General features: G+C 59.5%; 1 protein-coding gene and 1 long non-coding RNA gene across 2 annotated transcripts; one reads left to right on the plus strand and one right to left on the minus strand.

Annotated features, from left to right (window-relative positions):
• Window positions 1–83: 83 nt before the first annotated feature.
• On the plus strand, window positions 84–14,980 carry LOC147647354 (uncharacterized). Its single transcript, XM_086872173.1, has 6 exons — window positions 84–187; window positions 1,041–1,073; window positions 3,263–3,431; window positions 5,251–5,570; window positions 10,770–11,310; window positions 14,809–14,980. Exons 1-6 carry the CDS (start codon window positions 85–87, stop codon window positions 14,954–14,956), a joined length of 1,314 nt encoding a protein of 437 aa, XP_086728299.1. The 5' UTR covers window position 84; the 3' UTR covers window positions 14,957–14,980.
• On the minus strand, window positions 14,664–15,098 carry LOC147647355 (uncharacterized). The gene is made up of 3 exons (XR_015281599.1): window positions 15,068–15,098; window positions 14,974–14,994; window positions 14,664–14,723 (listed from the first exon to the last, which is right to left on the minus strand). It is a non-coding gene; the product is annotated as an uncharacterized LOC147647355 (long non-coding RNA).
• Between the last annotated feature and the right edge of the window lie 3,486 nt (window positions 15,099–18,584).

The raw sequence follows: 18,584 nt of genomic DNA on the forward strand, positions 1-18,584 counted from the left end.
GGCCCCTCCCCCACCCCCGCCCCTCCCCCTTTTCCCGGCCCCATTTAAAGGGGTTCGGGGGGTGGGGGAGGGGCGGGAGCCGCCATGGGGACCCCGAGGTCGCTGCTGCCCCTCCCCCACCTCCTCCCCCTGCTGCTGCTGACCGCCCTCGCCTGTGACGTCACGCCCGGGGACCCCCCCGCCGCCAGTAAGGGCCCTGCCCCTCCCCCCACCCGTGGGAAAATAAATGGGGGGGGGGAGGGGGGGGGGGGGGGGTTTGTCCCACCCCTCCCCCCCCCCTAAAAAAAAAAAAATTGGGATTTTTTGGGGGGTTCCGGGTGGAAATTTGGGGGTTTTGGTGGAAATTTTGGGGTTTTAAAGTGGGAATTTGGGGTTTAAAGTGGAATTTTGGGGATTTTTGGGGGAAATTTGGGGATTTTTGGGGGAAATTTTGGGGTTTTAAAGCGGAAATTTGGGATTTTTGGGGGGAATTTGGGAATTCCGGGTGGAATTTTGGGATTTAAAGTGGAATTTTGGGGATTTTAGGTGGAATTTTGGGGATTTGAGGTGGAATTTTGGGATTTAAAGTGGAAATTTGGGGATTTGAGGTGGAAATTTGGGATTGCCGGGTGGAAATTTGGGTGTTTTGGGGAAAATTCGGGAATTTTAGGTTGAATTTTGGGGATTCCAGGTGGAATTTTGGGGTTCGAAGTGGAAATTTGGGGATTTTATGGGGAATTTTGGGGATTTTTGGTGGAAATTTGGGGATTTTTCATGGAATTTTGGGGTTTAAAGTGGAAATTTGGGAATTTTATGGGGAATTTTGGGATTTTAGGTGGAAATTTGGGGATTTTAGGTCAAAATTTCAGGGTTTTGGGGTGGAGTTTTGGGGTTTTTAGGAGGAATTTTGGATTTTGGGATGGAATTTTGGATTTTGGGATGAAATTCTGGATTTTAGGGTGGAATTTTTGGATTCCTGGGCAGAATTTTGGGGGTTTTGGGGTGGAATTTTGGGGGTTTTTTTTGGGTTTTGCCCCCCCTGACCCCCCCTTTTCCCCCAGATGGGTCCCGGGGGCTCTCGGAGATGCAGCTGGGTGAGGCCAAAATGCCCCAAAATGCCCCAAAATGCCCCAAAATGCCCCAAAATGCCCCAAAATGACCCCAAAATGCCCCAAAATGACCCCAAAATGCCCCAAAATGCCCCAAAATGCCCCAAAATGACCCCAAAATGACCCCAAAATGCCCCAAAATGCCCCAAAATGCCCCCAAAATGCCCCAAAATGTCCCAAATGACCCCAAAATGTCCCCAAATTGTCCTCAAATGGCCCCAAATTGTCCCAAAATGACCCCAAATGACCCAAAACTGTCCCAAAATGTCCCAAAATTGCCCCAAAATGGCCCAAAATGACCCCAAATGACCCAGAATGACGCAAAATGACCCCAAAATGTCCCAAAATGACCCCAAATTACCCAAAATTACCTCAAATGTCCCTAAATTGCCCCAAATGTCCCAAATTTACCCCAAAATGTCCTAAAATGACCCCAAATTACCCAAAAATGTCCTCAAATGACCCCAAATGACCCAAAATGATCCCAAAATGGTCCCAAAATGGTCCCAAAATGGCCCAAAATGGCCCAAAATGACCCCAAATTGTCCCAAAATGACCCCAAATGACCCAAAATTACCCCAAATTACCCAAAAATGACCCCAAATTGTCCTCAAATGACCCCAAATGACCCAAAATGGCCCAAAATGACACCAAAATGTCCCAAAATGGTCCCAAAATGACCCCAAATGACCCCAAAATGACCCAAAATGACCCCAAAATGTCCTAAAATGACCCCAAATGTCCCTAAATTGCCCCAAATGTCCCAAAATGACCCCAGATTGTCCTCAAATGACCCAAAATGACCCCAAAATTACCCAAAATGTCCCAAAATGACCCAAAATGTCCCCAAATGACCCCAAATGACCCCAAAATGACCCCAAATTACCCAAAATGACCCCAAAAATCCCCAAAATGACCCCAAATTGTCCTCAAATGACCCCAAATGACCCAAAATGGCCCAAAATGACCCCAAAATGTCCAAAAATGACCCCAAATGACCCCAAATGACCCAAAATGGCCCAAAATGACCCCAAAATGGCCCAAAATGTCCCCAAATTACCCCAAATGACCCCAAATTACCCCAAATTACCCCAAAATGTCCCAAATTTGCCCCAAATGTCCCAAAATGACCCCAAATGACCCCAAAATGGCCCAAAATGACCCCAAAATGACCCCAAATTGTCCTCAAATGACCCAAAATGGCCCAAAATGTCCCCAAATGGCCCCAAAATGGCCCAAAATTGCCCCAAAATGTCCCAAATTGTCCCCAAATGGCCCCAAATTGTCCCAAAATGACCCCAAATGACCCAAAATGACCCCAAATTACCCAAAAATGACCACAAATTATCTAGAATGACCCAAAATGACCCCAAAATGACCCCAAATGACCCCAAATTACCCCAAAATGTCCCAAATTTGCCCCAAATGTCCCAAAATTACCCCAAATTACCCAAAAATGACCCCAAATGACCCAAAATGACCCCAAATGACCCCAAATTTGCCCCAAATGTCCCAAAATGACCCCAGATTGTCCTCAAATGACCCAAAATGACCCCAAATGACCCAAATTGGCCCCAAATGACCCCAAATTACCCCAACATGTCCCAAATTTGCCCCAAATTACCCCAAAATGTCCCAAATTTACCCCAAAATGTCCCAAAATGACCCCAAATATCCCCAAACCCCCAAATTCTCCCCAGGACCCCCCAAAATCCCCTCAAATCCCCCTGAAATCCCCCTGAATTCCCCCAAAATCCCCTTAAATTCCCCAAATCCCCCCAAAACCCCCTCCCAACACCCCAAAATCCCCCAAAAATGGCCCAAAATCCCCCCAAATCCCCCAAAATTCCTTAAATTCCCCCCAAATCCCCCCAAAAATCCCAAAAATCCCCCAAAATCCCCCCAAATTCCCCCCCAAACCCCCCAAATCCACCCCAAGACCCCCCAAATCCCCCAAAATTCCTTCAATTCCCCCCAAATCCCCCCCAAACTCCCAAATCCCCCCAAAATCCCCCCAAAACCCCCAAATTCCCCCCCAAAAATCCCAAAAATCCCCCAAAATCCCCCCAAATCCCCCCAAAATCCCCCAAAATCCCCCAAAACCCCCCAAATCCCCCCCAAATCCCCCAAAATTCCCCCTCCCAACCCCTCCCCCCGCTCTCCCCTCCCCCCAGAGTGCGGCCTGCCCCTCCCCCCCCCGCTGGCCCGAGCCGTGGGGGGGCGCGAGGCGGGGGAGGGGCGCTGGCCCTGGCAGGGCTCCCTGCGGCTCCGGGGGTCCCACGTCTGCGGGGTCACCCTGGTGGCCCCCCAGTGGGTGCTGACCGCCGCCCACTGCCTGCGCGGGTGAGTGACCAGTTTGGGACTGGGATGGACTGGGATGGACTGGGATTGAACTGGGAGGGGTTGGCGGGAAAAAACCCGGTGGTTTTGGGGTGAAAAATGGAGATTTTGGGGTCCAAAATGGGGATTAAAGGGTTAAAAATGGAACTGGGATGGACTGGGATGGACTGGGAGGGACTGGGATTGAACTGGGATTGAACTGGGAGGGAACTGGGATTGGACTGGGATTGAACTGGGATTGGACTGGGAGGGACTGGGGGGGACTGGGGGTAAAAAACCCGGCGGTTTTGGGGTGAAAAATGGAGATTTTGGGGTCCAAAATGGGGATTAAAGGGTTAAAAATGGAACTGGGATGGACTGGGATGGACTGGGATTGACTGGGATTGACTGGGATTGAACTGGGATTGAACTGGGATGGACTGGGATGGACTGGGATGGACTGGGACGAGTTTGGGGTCACCCTGGTGGCCCCCCAGTGGGTGCTGACCGCCGCCCACTGCCTGCGCGGGTGAGTGACCAGTTTGGGACTGGGATGGACTGGGATGGACTGGGATTGAACTGGGATAGACTGGGATGGACTGGGATTGAACTGGGAGGGACTGGGGGTAAAAAACCCGGCGGTTTTGGGGTGAAAAATGGGGATTTTGGGGTCCAAAATGGGGATTTTGGGGGTAAAAGTGGAACTGGGATTGAACTGGGATGGACTGGGAGGGACTGGGATTGACTGGGATTGAACTGGGAGGGACTGGGATTGAACTGGGATTGAACTGGGATGGACTGGGAGGGACTGGGAGGGACTGGGGGTAAAAAACCCGGTGGTTTTGGGGTGAAAAATGGAGATTTTGGGGTCCAAAATGGGGATTAAAGGGTTAAAAATGGAACTGGGATGGACTGGGATTGAACTGGGATGGACTGGGATTGAACTGGGAGGGACTGGGATGGACTGGGGGTAAAAAACCCGGCGGTTTTGGGGTGAAAAATGGGGATTTTGGGGGTAAAAGTGGAACTGGGATGGACTGGGATTAACTGGGATTGAACTGGGATGAACTGGGATTGAACTGGGAGGGACTGGGATTGAACTGGGACCAGTTCGGGGTGCGTGCAGCCCCTCCCCCACCCTGATCCTCACAGTGACCCCTCCCCCACCCTGACCCCTCTGACCCCTCCCCCACTCTGACCTCTGACCCCTCTGACCCTCACAGTGACCCCTCCCCCCACACTGGCCCCTCCCCCAAACTGACCTCTGACCCCTCCGCCCCTCCCCCACCCCCTGACCCTTCTGACCCCCACACTGACCCCTCCCCCACCCTGACCTCTGACCCCCCTGATCCTCCAAATGACCCCTCCCCCCACACTGACCCCTGACCCCTCTGACCCCTCCCCCACCCTGACCCTGCCCCTGCCCCACTCTGACCCTGCCCCTCCCCCACCCTGCCCCTGACCCTCCCCCACCCTGCCCCTCCCCCACACTGACCCCTCCCTCACCCTGCCCCTGCCCCTCCCCCACCCTGCCCCTGCCCCTCCCCCACCCTGCCCCTGCCCCTCCCCCACCCTGACCCCTCAGCCCCTCCCCACCCTGCCCCTCCCCCACCCTGACCCTGCCCCTCCCCCACCCTGCCCCTCCCCCACACTGACCCCTCCCCCACCCTGACCCTGCCCCTCCCCCCACCCTGACCCTGCCCCTCCCCCTCCCCCCACCCTGACCCTGCCCCTCCCCCCCCCCAGGAGCAGCGACCCCCGCCCTGACTCCTCAGCCCCTCCCCCACCCTGCCCCTGCCCCTCCCCCCACCCTGACCCTGCCCCTCCCCCCCCCCTCCCCCAGGAGCAGCGACCCCCGCTCCTTCTCCGTCCTCCTGGGCACCCTGGAGCTCCCGGACGAGGGGGGGTCGGGGCCGGGGTCCCCCCCATCCCCCCCCCGGGGTGGGGGAGGGGCGGGCCAGGCCGTGCCCTTGGCCCAGCTCCTGCCCCACCCCCGCTACGCGGGCGAGGCCACCAGCGGGGACCTGGCGCTGGCCCGGCTGCAGCGGCCGGTGGCCACCGAGGGCTCGGGGCTGCGAGCCCTGTGCCTCCCCTCCCCCGGCATGAGGTTCAGCCCCGGCACCCTCTGCCTGACGGCGGGCTGGGGGAGCACCCAGCGGGCAGGTGGGGCACTGGGGTCACTGGGGTCACTGGGAGGGGTCACTGGGGTCACTGGGGTCACTGGGGTCACTGGGAGGGGTCACTGGGAGGGGTCACTGGGAGGGGTCACTGGGGTCACTGGGCTGGGGGAGCACCCAGCGGGCAGGTGGGGCTCGGGAGGGGTCACTGGGGTCACTGGGGTCACTGGGAGGGGTCACTGGGGTCACTGGGGTCACTGGGGTCACTGGGAGGGGTCACTGGGGTCACTGGGAGGGGTCACTGGGGTCACTGGGGTCACTGGGGTCACTGGGAGGGGTCACTGGGGTCACTGGGGTCACTGGGGTCACTGGGAGGGGTCACTGGGGTCACTGGGGTCACTGGGGTCACTGGGGTCACTGGGCTGGGGGAGCACCCAGCGGGCAGGTGGGGCTCGGGAGGGGTCACTGGGGTCACTGGGAGGGGTCACTGGGGTCACTGGGGTCACTGGGGTCACTGGGGTCACTGGGGTCACTGGGGTCACTGGGCTGGGGGAGCACCCAGCGGGCAGGTGGGGCACTGGGGTCACTGGGGTCACTGGGAGGGGTCACTGGGGTCACTGGGGTCACTGGGGTCACTGGGGTCATTGGGGTCATTGGGGTCACTGGGGTCACTGGGGGCACTGGGGTCACTGGGGTCACTGGGCTGGGGGAGCACCCAGCGGGCAGGTGGGGCACTGGGGTCACTGGGGTCACTGGGAGGGGTCACTGGGGTCACTGGGGTCACTGGGAGGGGTCACTGGGAGGGGTCACTGGGAGGGGTCACTGGGGTCACTGGGCTGGGGGAGCACCCAGCGGGCAGGTGGGGCTCGGGAGGGGTCACTGGGGTCACTGGGGTCACTGGGAGGGGTCACTGGGGTCACTGGGGTCACTGGGGTCACTGGGAGGGGTCACTGGGGTCACTGGGAGGGGTCACTGGGGTCACTGGGGTCACTGGGGTCACTGGGAGGGGTCACTGGGGTCACTGGGGTCACTGGGGTCACTGGGAGGGGTCACTGGGGTCACTGGGGTCACTGGGGTCACTGGGGTCACTGGGCTGGGGGAGCACCCAGCGGGCAGGTGGGGCTCGGGAGGGGTCACTGGGGTCACTGGGAGGGGTCACTGGGGTCACTGGGGTCACTGGGGTCACTGGGGTCACTGGGGTCACTGGGGTCACTGGGCTGGGGGAGCACCCAGCAGGCAGGTGGGGCACTGGGGTCACTGGGGTCACTGGGAGGGGTCACTGGGGTCACTGGGGTCACTGGGGTCACTGGGGTCATTGGGGTCATTGGGGTCACTGGGGTCACTGGGGGCACTGGGAGGGGTCACTGGGGTCACTGGGGTCACTGGGCTGGGGGAGCACCCAGCGGGCAGGTGGGGCACTGGGAGGGGTCACTGGGGTCACTGGGAGGGGTCACTGGGGTCACTGGGGTCACTGGGCTGGGGGAGCACCCAGCGGGCAGGTGGGGCTCGGGAGGGGTCACTGGGGTCACTGGGAGGGGTCACTGGGGTCACTGGGGTCACTGGGAGGGGTCACTGGGGTCACTGGGGTCACTGGGCTGGGGGAGCACCCAGCGGGCAGGTGGGGCTCGGGGAGGGGTCACTGGGGTCACTGGGGTCACTGGGGTCACTGGGAGGGGTCACTGGGGTCACTGGGGTCACTGGGAGGGACTGGGAGGGGTCACTGGGGTCACTGGGAGGGGTCACTGGGGTCACTGGGAGGGGTCACTGGGGTCACTGGGGTCACTGGGAGGGGTCACTGGGGTCACTGGGGTCACTGGGAGGGGTCACTGGGGTCACTGGGGTCACTGGGGTCACTGGGAGGGGTCACTGGGGTCACTGGGGTCACTGGGGGAGCACCCAGCGGGCAGGTGGGGCTCGGGGGGCACGGGAGGGGTCACTGGGGTCACTGGGGTCACTGGGAGGGACTGGGAGGGACTGGGAGGGGTCAGTGGGGTCACTGGGAGGGGTCACTGGGGTCACTGGGGGAGCACCCAGCGGGCAGGTGGGGCACGGGGGGGTCACTGGGGTCACTGGGAGGGGTCACTGGGGTCACTGGGGTCACTGGGGTCACTGGGCTGGGGGAGCACCCAGCGGGCAGGTGGGGCTCGGGGAGGGGTCACTGGGGTCACTGGGGTCACTGGGAGGGACTGGGAGGGGTCACTGGGGTCACTGGGGTCACTGGGAGGGGTCACTGGGGTCACTGGGGTCACTGGGCTGGGGGAGCACCCAGCGGGCAGGTGGGGCACGGGGAGGGGGCACTGGAGGGGGCACTGGGGTCACTGGGGTCACTGGGGTCACTGGGAGGGGTCACTGGGGTCACTGGGGTCACTGGGGGCACTGGGAGGGGTCACTGGGGGCACTGGGGTCACTGGGGTCACTGGGAGGGGTCACTGGGGTCACTGGGGTCACTGGGAGGGGTCACTGGGGTCACTGGGGTCACTGGGGTCACTGGGAGGGGTCACTGGGGTCACTGGGGTCACTGGGGTCACTGGGGTCACTGGGAGGGGTCACTGGGGTCACTGGGGTCACTGGGAGGGGTCACTGGGGTCACTGGGGTCACTGGGGTCACTGGGGTCACTGGGAGGGGTCACTGGGGTCACTGGGGTCACTGGGGTCACTGGGGTCACTGGGAGGGGTCACTGGGGTCACTGGGCTGGGGGAGCACCCAGCGGGCAGGTGGGGCACGGGGAGGGGTCACTGGGGTCACTGGGGTCACTGGGAGGGGTCACTGGGGTCACTGGGGTCACTGGGCTGGGGGAGCACCCAGCGGGCAGGTGGGGCACTGGGGTCACTGGGGTCACTGGGAGGGGTCACTGGGGGGGGCTGGGGTCACTGGGGTCACTGGGAGGGGTCACTGGGGTCACTGGGGGCACTGGGGTCACTGGGAGGGGTCACTGGGCTGGGGGAGCACCCAGCGGGCAGGTGGGGCACTGGGGTCACTGGGGTCACTGGGGTCACTGGGAGGGGTCACTGGGGTCACTGGGGTCACTGGGAGGGGTCACTGGGGTCACTGGGGTCACTGGGAGGGGTCACTGGGCTGGGGGAGCACCCAGCGGGCAGGTGGGGCTCGGGGAGGGGTCACTGGGAGGGGTCACTGGGGTCACTGGGGTCACTGGGAGGGGTCACTGGGGTCACTGGGGTCACTGGGCTGGGGGAGCACCCAGCGGGCAGGTGGGGCACGGGGAGGGGTCACTGGGGTCACTGGGGTCACTGGGGTCACTGGGGTCACTGGGGTCACTGGGAGGGGTCACTGGGGTCACTGGGGTCACTGGGAGGGGTCACTGGGGTCACTGGGCTGGGGGAGCACCCAGCGGGCAGGTGGGGCACGGGGAGGGGTCACTGGGGTCACTGGGAGGGGGCACTGGGGTCACTGGGGTCACTGGGAGGGGGCACTGGGGTCAATGGGGTCACACCCAGCGGGCAAGTGGGGCACGGGGGGGGGCTGGGAGGCGTCACTGGGAGGGGTCACTGGGGTCACTGGGGTCACTGGGGTCACTGGGGGAGCACCCAGCGGGCAGGTGGGGCACGGGGGGGGCACTGGGGTCACTGGGGTCACTGGGGTCACTGGGGGGACTGGGAGGGGTCACTGGGAGGGGTCACTGGGGTCACTGGGAGGGGTCACTGGGGGCACTGGGAGGGGTCACTGGGAGGCGTCACTGGGGTCACTGGGAGGGGTCACTGGGGTCACTGGGGTCACTGGGAGGGGTCACTGGGAGGGCTCACTGGGGTCACTGGGAGGGGTCACTGGGGGCACTGGGGGAGCACCCAGCGGGCAGGTGGGGCACGGGGAGGGGTCACTGGGGTCACTGGGGTCACTGGGAGGGGTCACTGGGGTCACTGGGAGGGGTCACTGGGGTCACTGGGGTCACTGGGATGGACTGGGAGGGGTCACTGGGAGGGGTCACTGGGGTCACTGAGATGGACTGGGAGCCACTGGGAGGGACTGGGATGGAACTGGGAGGGGTCACTGGGGTGGAGTTAAAGGGGTTAAATGGAGACTGGAGTGGACAGGAAGGGGTTAAACAGGCACTGGGATGAACTGGGATGGACTGGGAGCCACTGGGAGTGACTGGGAGGGGTCACTGGGGTCACTGGGGTCACTGGTAGGGAACTGGGAGCCACTGGGAGGGACTGGGAGGGGTCACTGGGGTCACTGGGTGTGAACTGGGAGGGGTTAAATGGGGATTGGGGTGGACAGGAAGGGGTTAAACAGGCACTGGGATAAACTGGGATGGACTGGGAGGGGTCACTGGGGTCACTGGGATGGACTGGGAGGGGTCACTGGGGTCACTGGGATGAACTGGGAGGGGTCACTGGGGTCACTGGGAGGGGTCACTGGGGTCACTGGGGTCACTGGGAGGGGTCACTGGGGTCACTGGGAGGGGTCACTGGGGTCACTGGGGTCACTGGGAGGGGTCACTGGGGTCACTGGGAGGGGTCACTGGGGTCACTGGGGTCACTGGGAGGGGTCACTGGGGTCACTGGGAGGGGTTTCTGGTCACTGGAACCCAACTGGGAGCAATGGGAGGTCAAGGGCTGGGGTCAGGGGTCACTCAGGGGTCAGTTGGTCACTCAGTGGTCACTCAGTGGTCACTCAGTGGTCACTCAGTGGTCACTCAGTGGTCACTCAGGGGTCACTCAGGGTCACTCAGGGGTCACTCGGGGTCACTCAGGGTCACTCAATGGTCAGTGGTCACTCGGGTCACTCAGGGGTCATTCAGGGGTCACTCAGTGGTCACTCAGTGGTCACTCAGTGGTCAGTGGTCATTCAGGGTCACTCAGTGGTCACTCAGGGGTCACTCAGGGGTCACTCAGAGGTCACTCAGGGTCACTCAAAGGTCACTCAGGGGTCACTCAGTGGTCACTCAGGGGTCACTCAGTGGTCACTCAGTGGTCAGCTGGTCACTCAGTGGTCACTCAGTGGTCACTCAGGATGGGTCAGTGGTCACTCAGTGGTCACTCAGGGGTCACTCAGTGGTCACTCAGTGGTCAGTTGGTCACTCAGGGGTCACTCAGTGGTCACTCAGTGGTCACTCAGTGGTCACTCAGTGGTCACTCAGGGGTCACTCAGTGGTCACTCAGTGGTCAGTTGGTCACTCAGTGGTCACTCAGTGGTCACTCAGGATGGGTCAGTGGTCACTCAGTGGTCACTCAGGGTGGGTCAGTGGTCAGTTGGTCACTCAGTGGTCACTCTCTGGTCACTCAGAGCGCCCCCGGCGGCTCCGGGAGCTGCAGGTGCCGCTGTTGCCGCTCTCTCTGTGTGGGGTCAGTGTGGTCAGTGTGGTCAGTGGTCACTCAGGGTGGGTCAGTGGTCACTCAGGGGTCACTCAGTGGTCACTCAGTGGTCACTCAGGGTGGGTCAGGGGTCACTCAGTGGTCACTCAGTGGTCACTCAGTGGTCACTCTCTGGTCACTCAGAGCGCCCCCGGCGGCTCCGGGAGCTGCAGGTGCCGCTGTTGCCGCTGGCTCTGTGTGGTCAGTGGTCACTCAGGGTGGGTCAGTGGTCACTCAGTGGTCACTCAGGGGTCACTCAGTGGTCACTCAGTGGTCAGTTGGTCACTCAGTGGTCACTCTCTGGTCACTCAGAGCGCCCCCGGCGGCTCCGGGAGCTGCAGGTGCCGCTGTTGCCGCTCTCTTTGTGTCGCCGCCTCTACGGAACCGACCTGGGCCCGGCGCTGCCCCCGCGGAGGATCCGGGACGACATGGTGTGTGCTGGGGACCCGAGGGGCGGGGCTGACACCTGCCAGGTGAGCACACCTGGGGACACCTGAGTACACCTGAACACACCTGGGCACACCTGGGGACACCTGGGGACATGGTGTGTGCCGGGGACCCGAGGGGCGGGGCCGACACCTGCCAGGTGAGTCTGGGGTACACCTGGATACACCTGGGGACACCTGGGGACATGGTGTGTGCCGGGGACCCGAGGGGCGGGGCCGACACCTGCCAGGTGAGTGTGAGACACACCTGGATACACCTGAGATACACCTGGGGACACCTGGGGACACCTGGGTACACCTGAACACACCTGAATACACCTGGGGACATGGTGTGCGCTGGGGACCCGAGGGGCGGGGCTGATACCTGCCAGGTGAGCACACCTGAACACACCTGGATACACCTGGGGACACCTGGGGACATGGTGTGCGCCGGGGACCCGAGGGGCGGGGCTGATACCTGCCAGGTGAGTGTGAGACACACCTGGATACACCTGAGATACACCTGAACACACCTGGGCACACCTGGGGACACCTGGGGACACCTGGGGACATGGTGTGTGCCGGGGACCCCAGGGGCGGGGCCGATACCTGCCAGGTGAGCACACCTGAGATACCTGAGATACACCTGGGGACACCTGGGGACACCTGAACACACCTGGATACACCTGAGATACACCTGGGGACACCTGGGGACACCTGGGGACACCTGGGGACATGGTGTGTGCCGGGGACCCGAAAGGAGGGGCTGATACCTGCCAGGTGAGTCTGGGGTACACCTGGATACACCTGAGATACACCTGAACACACCTGAGATACACCTGAACACACCTGGGGTACACCTGAGACACACCTGGGGACACCTGGGGACATGGTGTGCGCCGGGGACCCGAGGGGCGGGGCCGACACCTGCCAGGTGAGCACACCTGAGATACCTGAGATACACCTGGGGACACCTGAACACACCTGGGGTACACCTGGGGACATGGTGTGTGCCGGGGACCCGAGGGGCGGGGCTGATACCTGCCAGGTGAGTGTGAGACACACCTGAACACACCTGAACACACCTGAGATACACCTGGGGACACCTGGGGACACCTGGGGACATGGTGTGTGCTGGGGACCCGAGGGGCGGGGCCGACACCTGCCAGGTGAGCACACCTGAGATACCTGAGATACACCTGAACACACCTGGGGACACCTGGGGTACACCTGGGGACATGGTGTGTGCCGGGGACCCGAGGGGCGGGGCTGACACCTGCCAGGTGAGTCTGGGGTACACCTGGGGACACCTGAGATACCTGTGATACACCTGGGTACACCTGGGTACACCTGAGAGACACCTGAACACACCTGGGGACACCTGGGGACATGGTGTGTGCCGGGGACCCGAGGGGCGGGGCTGATACCTGCCAGGTGAGTCTGGGGTACACCTGGGGACACCTGGACACACCTGGGGACACCTGGGGACATGGTGTGCGCCGGGGACCCGAGGGGCGGGGCTGACACCTGCCAGGTGAGCACACCTGAGATACCTGAACACACCTGAGATACACCTGAACACACCTGAGACACACCTGAACACACCTGAACACACCTGAACACACCTGGGTACACGTGGGGTACACCTGAACACACCTGGGGTACACCTGGGGACATGGTGTGTGCTGGGGACCCGAGGGGCGGGGCCGACACCTGCCAGGTGAGCACACCTGGGGACACCTGGATACACCTGGGGACATGGTGTGTGCCGGGGACCCGAGGGGCGGGGCTGATACCTGCCAGGTGAGTGTGAGACACACCTGAACACACCTGAACACACCTGGGGACACCTGGGGACATGGTGTGCGCTGGGGACCCGAGGGGCGGGGCCGATACCTGCCAGGTGAGCACACCTGAGATACCTGAACACACCTGAGACACACCTGGGCACACCTGGGGTACACCTGAGATACACCTGAACACACCTGGGGACATGGTGTGTGCCGGGGACCCGAAAGGAGGGGCTGATACCTGCCAGGTGAGCACACCTGGGGACACCTGGATACACCTGGGGACACCTGAACACACCTGAGATACACCTGAACACACCTGGGGACACCTGGGGACACCTGGGGACATGGTGTGCGCTGGGGACCCGAGGGGCGGGGCTGATACCTGCCAGGTGAGCACACCTGAGATACACCTGGGGACACCTGGGGACACCTGGGCACACCTGGGGACACCTGGGGACACCTGGGGACACCTGGGGACACCTGGATACACCTGGGGACACCTGGGGACACCTGGGGACACCTGAGATACACCTGGGGACACCTGGGGACACCTGGGGACACCTGAGATACACCTGGGGACACCTGGGTACACCTGGGGACATGGTGTGCGCCGGGGACCCGAGGGGCGGGGCCGACACCTGCCAGGTGAGTGTGAGACACACCTGAGATACCTGAGATACACCTGGGTACACCTGAGAGACACCTGAACACACCTGGGGACACCTGGGGTACACCTGAACACACCTGGGGACACCTGGGGACATGGTGTGCGCCGGGGACCCGAGGGGCGGGGCCGATACCTGCCAGGTGAGCACACCTGAACACACCTGGATACACCTGAGACACCTGGGGACACCTGGGGACACGTGGGGACATGGTGTGTGCCGGGGACCCGAGGGGCGGGGCTGACACCTGCCAGGTGAGTCTGGGGTACACCTGAGTACACCTGAACACACCTGGGGACACCTGAGATACACCTGAGACACACCTGAACACACCTGAATACACCTGAACACACCTGGGGACACCTGGGGACATGGTGTGCGCTGGGGACCCGAAAGGAGGGGCTGACACCTGCCAGGTGAGTGTGAGACACACCTGAGATACCTGAGATACACCTGGGGACACCTGGGGACACCTGGGCACACCTGGGGACACGTGGGGACATGGTGTGTGCCGGGGACCCGAGGGGCGGGGCCGACACCTGCCAGGTGAGCACACCTGAGATACCTGAACACACCTGAACACACCTGGGCACACCTGGGGTACACCTGAGATACACCTGAACACACCTGAGATACACCTAGGGACACCTGGGGACACCTGGGGACATGGTGTGTGCTGGGGACCCGAGGGGCGGGGCTGATACCTGCCAGGTGAGCACACCTGAACACACCTGGATACACCTGAGACACACCTGGGTACACGTGGGGTACACCTGGGGACATGGTGTGCGCTGGGGACCCGAAAGGAGGGGCCGACACCTGCCAGGTGAGCACACCTGAGATACACCTGAACACACCTGAGACACACCTGGGGACACCTGGGGACATGGTGTGCGCCGGGGACCCCAGGGGCGGGGCCGATACCTGCCAGGTGAGCACACCTGGATACACCTGAGATACACCTGGGGACACCTGGGGACACCTGAGACACACCTGGGGACACCTGAGGGGGGATGGGAACACACCTGGGGGGGATCAGGGTCACACCTGGGTCACACCTGGGTCACACCTGTCCCCTCCCCCCCCAGGGTGACTCCGGGGGTCCCCTGGCCTGCCCCTCCCCCTCCGGCCGCTGGGTGCTGGGGACACCTGGGGACACCTGGGTCACACCTGAGACACACCTGGGCACACCTGGGGACACCTGAACCTCACCTGGGGACACCTGGGGACACCTGAGACACACCTGAACACACCTGAGACACACCTGGGGACACCTGGGGGGATGGGGACACACCTGGGGGTACCTGAGGGGGGATGGGGACACACCTGGGTCACACCTGAACACACCTGGGGACACCTGAGACACACCTGGGGACACCTGGGGGGGATGGGGACACACCTGGACACACCTGGGGGTACCTGAGTCACACCTGGGGACACCTGAACCTCACCTGGGGACACCTGAGACACACCTGGGTCACACCTGTCCCCACGTGACCCCTGTCCCCTCTGTCCCCAGGGTGACTCCGGGGGTCCCCTGGCCTGCCCCTCCCCCTCCGGCCGCTGGGTGCTGGGGACACCTGGGGACACCTGGGGACACCTGGGCACACCTGGACACACCTGGGGGGTACCTGGGGACACCTGGGGGGGGATGGGGACACACCTGGACACACCTGGGTCACACCTGAGACACACCTGAACACACCTGGGGGGATGGGGACACACCTGAGGACACCTGGGTCACACCTGTCCCCTCCCCCTCTGTCCCCAGGGTGACTCCGGGGGTCCCCTGGCCTGCCCCTCCCCCTCCGGCCGCTGGGTGCTGGCCGGGATCGTCTCGTGGGGGGAGGGGTGCGGGGTCCCCTCCCGCCCCGGCGTGTACACGCGCGTCAGCGCCTTCTCTGATTGGATCGCGGCCCGCGCGGGGGGCGTGGCCTTCGTCCCGCCCCGCCCCCTCCGCGGCGGCGCCGGAGCGCTGGGGGCGGGGCTGGGGGTGATGGTGGGCGTGGTTATGGGCGGGGTGGGGGCGGGGTGGGGGTGAGGGAGGGGGTGGGGGGAGGGGAAATCGAGTGGGGGAGGGGTGGGAAAAGGTGGGGGAGGGGAAATGGGAGTGGGGGAGGGGAAATTGAGTGGGGGAGGGGAAATGAAGGGTGGGGGAGGGGTGGGAAAAGGTGGGGGAGGGGTGGGAAAAGGTGGGGGAGGGGTGAAATGGGGGTGGGGGAGGGGGAATTGAGTGGGGGAGGGGAACTAAAGGGTGGGGGAGGGGTAAAATGAAGGTGGGGGAGGGGAAATGGGGGTGGGGGAGGGGAAATTGAGTGGGGGAGGGGAACTAAAGGGTGGGGGAGGGGTGAGAAAAGGTGGGGGAGGGGTGAAATGGGGGTGGGGGAGGGGTAAAAGGAAGGTGGGGGAGGGGAAATGGGAGTGGGGGAGGGGAAATGAAGGGTGGGGGAGGGGAAATGGGGGGGACTGAGATTAAAAATGTCCCTAAAACGTGGAAATTGAGATTAAAACGGTCCCGAAACGGAAGAAACGAGCCCGAATTTGTCCTAAAATGGGGAAATTGAGCCCAAAAATGGGAGAATTGAACCCAAAAATGGGAGAAATTGAGATTGAAATTTTTTTTTGGAATTTTTTTGGGGTTGAATTTGAATTTTTGTTTTTAATTTGAGCCCAAAATGTCCCTAAAATGTTGAAATTGAGATTAAAACGGCCCCAAAATGGGAGGATTTGAGCCCAAAATGGGGGAAAATGAGATTAAAATGGGGAAATTGAGTCTGAAATTGTCCAAAAATGGGAGAATTGAACCCAAAAATGGAAGAAATGAACCCAAAATGGCCCTAAAATGTGAAAATTGAGGCTAAAATGGGGAAATTTGGATTAAAACGGTCCCAAAATGGGAGGATTTGAGCCCAAAATGGTCCCAAAATGGGAGAATTGAGATTAAAATGGGGAAATAGAGATTAAAATGTTCTAAAAATGGAAGAAATGAACCCAAAATGGGGAAAATGAATTTAAAATGAGGGAATTGAAGCCAAAAATGGGAGAAATTGAGATTAAAACGGCCCCAAAATGGGGAAATTAAGCCTGAAATGAGGGAAGGTAAAAATGGTTTAAAAAAACCCAAAAATGGTTAAAAAACCCCTTAAAAATTGATTTTAAAAATCCCAAAAATGGTTAAAAAACCTCCTAAAAATGGTTTTTAAAAATCCCCAAAAATGGTTAAAAAGGAGCCCAAAAATGTTTTAAAAAAAACTTAAAAATTGATTTTAAATATCCCCAAAAATGGTTAAAAAAACCCTTAAAAATTGATTTTAAAAATCCCAAAAAATGTTAAAAAAACTCCTAAAAATGGTTTTTAAAAATCCCAAAAAATGGTTAAAAATGAGCTGAAAAATGGATTTTAAAAAAACTTTAAAAATTGATTTTAAATATCAAAAAAAATGTTAAAAAACCTCCTAAAAATGGTTTTTAAAAATCCCAAAAAATGGTTAAAAAGGAGCTGAAAAATGGGTTTAAAAAGCCCTAAAATGGATTTTAAAAATCCCTTAAAAAATTGATTTAAAACCCCCAAAAATGGTTTAAAAAAATCCCCCAAAAAAGATTTAAAAAACTCCTAAAAATGGGTTTTAAAAACCCCAAAATGGATTTTAAAAAAACCCTTAAAAATTGATTTTAAAGCATCCAAAAATGGTTAAAAAAACCGACTAAAAATGAGTTTTAAAAACCCCCAAAAAGGTTAAAAAAAACCGAAAAAAAGCCAAAGAAAGACCCCAAAAATGGCCCCCAAAAAAACCCCAAAAATGATCAAAAAAGGACCCGAAAACTCTTTTAAAAAAAAAAACCCAAAAATGGGAGAAAACCCCCCAAAAACGGGAAAAAACCCTCAAAAAACGGAAAAAAAAAAATCTCAAAAAATGGGAAAAAAAATCTCAAAAGCGGTCAAAGGTCACGGGGTCAAAGGTCACGGGGGGTCAAAGGTCATGGGGTCAAAGGTCACGGGGTTCTAGACTATCCTGCCTGGTGCTGAGGTTCCAGATCATTCCAGAAGGTTCTGGATCCATCCTGAGGGTCCTGAGCCTCTTCCAGAAGGTTCTGGATCCATCCTGAGGGTGCTGAGCCTCTTCCAGAAGGTTCTGGATCCATCCTGAGGGTGCTGAGGGTGTTCCAGAAGGTTCTGGATCCATCCCGAGGGTCCTGAGCCTCTTCCAGAAGGTTCTGGATCCATCCTGAGGGTCCTGAGCCTCTTCCAGAAGGTTCCAGATCAATCCCAAGGGTCCTGAGGGGCTTCCAGAAGGTTCTGGATCCATCCTGAGGGTCCTGAGCCTCTTCCAGAAGGTTCTGGATCCATCCCGAGGGTGCTGAGGGTGTTCCTGAGCCTCTTCCAGAAGGTTCTGGATCCATCCCGACGGTCCTGAAGGCTGCTGAGGTTCTCCCGGGGTTTTGGACTGTCCTGCGTGATCTGGAACCTCAGCACCGAGCGGGGTCCAGCAGAATATTCCAGAACCCCCGGACGGGTTCCTGAACCTCGGGACTCTCAGGATGGATTTTGGGCTGAATTTTGGGGATTTTGGAGTGAAATCTGGGGATTTTGGGGTGAAATTTGGGGATTTTGGGGTGAAATTTGGGGATTTTGGGTGAAAATTTGGGAAAAGAACAGCATAAAAGTGATCAAATGTGACATTAAAGTGTTTGAAATGGCTAAAAAAACCGCATTAAAGTGATCAGAAGTTACAAAAGTGTCCAAAATCTCCCTCCAACTGCCCCAAAACCGACTGAAATCGCCTCAAAACCTGTGTGGGACTCCTCTTTTCCTCAGTTTTCCCTCAAAAAGGCTCCAAGTTTCCATTTTCCGCTCAAATTTTAT

This window comes from Cyanistes caeruleus, chromosome 39 (assembly GCF_971803275.1).
Source record: "Cyanistes caeruleus chromosome 39, bCyaCae1.hap1.1, whole genome shotgun sequence".
Lineage (NCBI taxonomy): Eukaryota > Metazoa > Chordata > Aves > Passeriformes > Paridae > Cyanistes > Cyanistes caeruleus.

What these genes read in the sequence shown, in the direction of transcription:
- LOC147647354 (XM_086872173.1), top strand. Translation starts at nt 85, where the DNA reads ATGGGGACCCCGAGGTCGCTGCTGCCCCTCCCCCACCTCCTCCCCCTG. An exon ending in CGGGGACCCCCCCGCCGCCA is followed by an intron (nt 188 to 1,040) that starts GTAAGGGCCCTG and finishes CTTTTCCCCCAG; the next exon opens with ATGGGTCCCGGGGGCTCTCG. An exon ending in GGGGAGCACCCAGCGGGCAG is followed by an intron (nt 5,571 to 10,769) that starts GTGGGGCACTGG and finishes CTGGTCACTCAG; the next exon opens with AGCGCCCCCGGCGGCTCCGG.